Source organism: Oncorhynchus gorbuscha, linkage group LG22 (genome assembly GCF_021184085.1).
Source record: "Oncorhynchus gorbuscha isolate QuinsamMale2020 ecotype Even-year linkage group LG22, OgorEven_v1.0, whole genome shotgun sequence".
Taxonomy (NCBI): Eukaryota; Metazoa; Chordata; class Actinopteri; order Salmoniformes; family Salmonidae; genus Oncorhynchus; species Oncorhynchus gorbuscha.
This window is the reverse complement of record NC_060194.1, coordinates 43,522,457-43,525,804: the sequence shown is the minus strand read 5'-3', so window position 1 is coordinate 43,525,804 and position 3,348 is coordinate 43,522,457. Positions and strand designations below refer to the sequence as shown.

Genomic DNA, 3,348 nt, shown 5'->3' with positions numbered 1-3,348 from the left:
CACTACCATGAGAAACTGAATTAACTGTACTATTCGATTGGGCCTTTCAGTTCAATGTCTAAGATATTTCCCTATTTAAAGAAAAGTAAACTGTGTGAAACCGAATGTATAACCGTCCTTCCGATGGGGATTACCCAGATTTATCAAGAACCCATATGTATTTTGGCAAGTTTTCTTAACAACGCTCCAAGTGTCAATCAATTTTCTGCTTACCCAATAACAATAAAACTTCAATAAAAAAAGTAAAAGTCAGAGTACCTCAGATGCACAGGGGTGTGACACGTCACAGGTAATACAATCTCCAAGCTCTGTATGTGTGACGCTAACTACATAAGAGCACGTTCCCTTGCACACCCAGCAGAATCAAAGGGAACAGCAGCAAACTGAAGACATCCTATCTCCTTCAGAGTTTTGTGAGTAGTCCTGATAGCTGTCTTTGCACAGGATAGCCTTCTAGAATGCAAGGATCACTACTTTTGTGGCACTGTCATATGAAAAGCATGTGGTTTTGCATAGTTTTGAATGTTATAGATTTTGTGCGTTATCATCAGTGAAATATGCATTATTCACTTTTTAGCTTGCAAAAAGTTTAACAAGATATTGTGAGTTGATATAAGCGGTCTACATTTGGACATATTACTATTTTCTATATAATTATACATCTGGACTGAAAAGTGTGCATATTTAGTTCACTTTATTTTAAGATGATTGCTGATGTCCATTAGCAATGGAATACAAATGCTATCATATGGCCCAGGTAAAACTACAAAACGACTTGAAAGTGGATAGCTTGGGGCAGTAAGATGTGAGAAGTTGCCGGAAGCAGAGAGACATTGATAAAGGTGTATGGCTATTCCTGTGTTGCTGCAGGGTTTGATTCCACTCTGCACCTCCGGGATCTCTTCACAGAGCCACGACCACACATCCAGCCATGCGGTTCAGCGTAGTGTTCATTCTAATCCTAGCCTGTCTATGCGTCACGCTGGCCCAAGGTACGTTTAGTATATATAGGATTTTAACATGGGCTGGGTGTCGGTTAATTAAGCCTCTATGTGACAAGTGCTGATGTAAAACGGGCTTTTGTATAATATTTTTGAATTAATTGATCAAATCCAATCAAATCAAATTTATTTATATAGCCCTTCGTACATCAGCTGATATCTCAAAGTGCTGTACAGAAACCCAGCCTAAAACCCCAAACAGCAAGCAATGCAGGTGTAGAAGCACGGTGGCTAGGAAAAACTCCCTAGAAAGGCCAAAACCTAGGAAGAAACCTAGAGAGGAACCAGGCTATGTGGGGTGGCCAGTCCTCTTCTGGCTGTGCCGGGTGGAGATTATAAACCTAGAGAGGAACCAGGCTATGTGGGGTGGCCAGTCCTCTTCTGGCTGTGCCGGGTGGAGATTATAAACCTAGAGAGGAACCAGGCTATGTGGGGTGGCCAGTCCTCTTCTGGCTGTACTGGGTAGAGAGGAACCAGGCTATGTGGGGTGGCCAGTTCTGGCTGTGCCGGGTGGAGATTATAAACCTAGAGAGGAACCAGGCTATGTGGGGTGGCCAGTCCTCTACTGACTGTACTGGGTAGAGAGGAACCAGGCTATGTGGGGTGGCCAGTCCTCTTCTGGCTGTGCCGGGTGGAGATTATAAACCTAGAGAGGAACCAGGCTATGTGGGGTGGCCAGTCCTCTTCTGGCTGTACTGGGTAGAGAGGAACCAGGCTATGTGGGGTGGCCAGTCCTCTACTGACTGTACTGGGTAGAGAGGAACCAGGCTATGTGGGGTGGCCAGTCCTCTTCTGGCTGTGCCGGGTGGAGATTATAAACCTAGAGAGGAACCAGGCTATGTGGGGTGGCCAGTCCTCTACTGACTGTACTGGGTAGAGAGGAACCAGGCTATGTGGGGTGGCCAGTCCTCTTCTGGCTGTATGAGTTGTTGTTCACTGTTATACAGGAAAGATGCAGGAAAAATACAGATACAAGGACTTTGATACTACCAGCTGGCCCCTTGTCCTCAGAGAGATAAGCCAGCCTCACCCTGAGGGTTGTTCTGTTTTTATTTGATCACTGATTTTCGGATAGCGTTTCAGTCGGTGGTGTTGTTAGCTTTGCTTTACTGATAGTAGTGTGTGGGTCAAAGACTGTCAAGCCATATCTACACGCACTTCTTCATTGATGCTGAATCAAACCTGCGCACTTCCAACCTGAAACGGTCAATGACAAAAAAGAAGGTATTCACTCTTAGAATTAAGTTTGAGAGCTTGGGGGGGGGTTATTCCATTTTGAACCAATGGAATACACTGATTAATTTCTGTGCAGAGTTGGGGGCCTTCTCTTATTTCATTCATCATAAAGTACAGTTGTTGAGCTGCGATCCTCTCCATGCCCCCCCCCCAGGTTCCTATGAAGACTGCTGTCTGAAGTTCGTGCGGAGGGTGAAGAAGACCGCTGTGAGGATGGTGACGAGTTACAGGAGGCAGGAGACGGACGGGGGCTGCAACATCCACGCTATAGTGTAAGTCCTGACTGAGAATAGAGGAGTGTATGACTTTACTCATACAGAACATGTTAAAAAAGTACCTTCAGTGGACGAGACATCCAGCTCTGTGATGCACGGCGGACGTTCACTCACTTCATGAGGGTCAACTCCAAAACTGTAAGGCTATAAGCGTCATCGGCGTTCGTGTTTTGAAGGATGAGCTTTTATTTCTGTTCCTGTCCACGTCAGGTTCACCATGAAGAGAGGCAGGTTGTTCTGTGCTGACCCCAGAGAGAAGTGGGTGAATGAACTGATGCTGAAGGTCGCAACCAAGAAGAGTAAAAAGGTGAGAATTTCTAACATAACAACTGGATTTTTTAAATTTATTTATTCATTGATTTCATTCGTCTTCCTGAAACCAATATATTTGTCTTCTAGCACATGAAGGGGCTAAAGAAGCGAGGAGGCTAGAAGCTCTGCCTTCGAGACCGTGTCGTCTATATCCATTTACTCTGCCATCCTGCCGTGACGAGTCCTGTTGTAAAATCAGTACGATTTTCGATGATGTCTGGTCATTGGAGGGATATTTTTGCTTTTCTACTGCAGAAGACATCTGCTGCTTTAACAGAGATCTAACTGGAAATGCTGCATACTTTCTGCTACTGTGCAGTTCTGCTATTCCTTTAACAGACACCCGTACCTGTTGAAGTCAGCCCAGCCATTCTGTATGGCTGCATTTTAATGTATAGCAATCCTGTCGGAACCTGTGTGTGTGTGTGTGTGTGTGTGTGTGTGTGTGTGTGTGTGTGTGTGTGTGTGTGTGTGTGTGTGTGTGTGTGTGTGTGTGTGTGTGTGTGTGTGTGTGTGTGTGTGTG

The 3,348-nt window shown here is 45.1% G+C and overlaps 1 protein-coding gene across 1 annotated transcript; it reads left to right on the top strand.

The window, feature by feature from the left end:
* Window positions 1-264: 264 nt before the first annotated feature.
* Window positions 265-3,348, top strand: ccl25a (chemokine (C-C motif) ligand 25a). The gene is made up of 5 exons (XM_046322244.1): window positions 265-413; window positions 871-992; window positions 2,392-2,509; window positions 2,723-2,819; window positions 2,912-3,348. Exons 2-5 carry the CDS (start codon window positions 932-934, stop codon window positions 2,942-2,944), a joined length of 309 nt encoding a protein of 102 aa, XP_046178200.1. The 5' UTR covers window positions 265-413; window positions 871-931; the 3' UTR covers window positions 2,945-3,348.

What these genes read in the sequence shown, in the direction of transcription:
- ccl25a (XM_046322244.1), top strand. Translation starts at nt 932, where the DNA reads ATGCGGTTCAGCGTAGTGTTCATTCTAATCCTAGCCTGTCTATGCGTC. An exon ending in TGCAACATCCACGCTATAGT is followed by an intron (nt 2,510 to 2,722) that starts GTAAGTCCTGAC and finishes TGTCCACGTCAG; the next exon opens with GTTCACCATGAAGAGAGGCA. An exon ending in CAACCAAGAAGAGTAAAAAG is followed by an intron (nt 2,820 to 2,911) that starts GTGAGAATTTCT and finishes TTTGTCTTCTAG; the next exon opens with CACATGAAGGGGCTAAAGAA.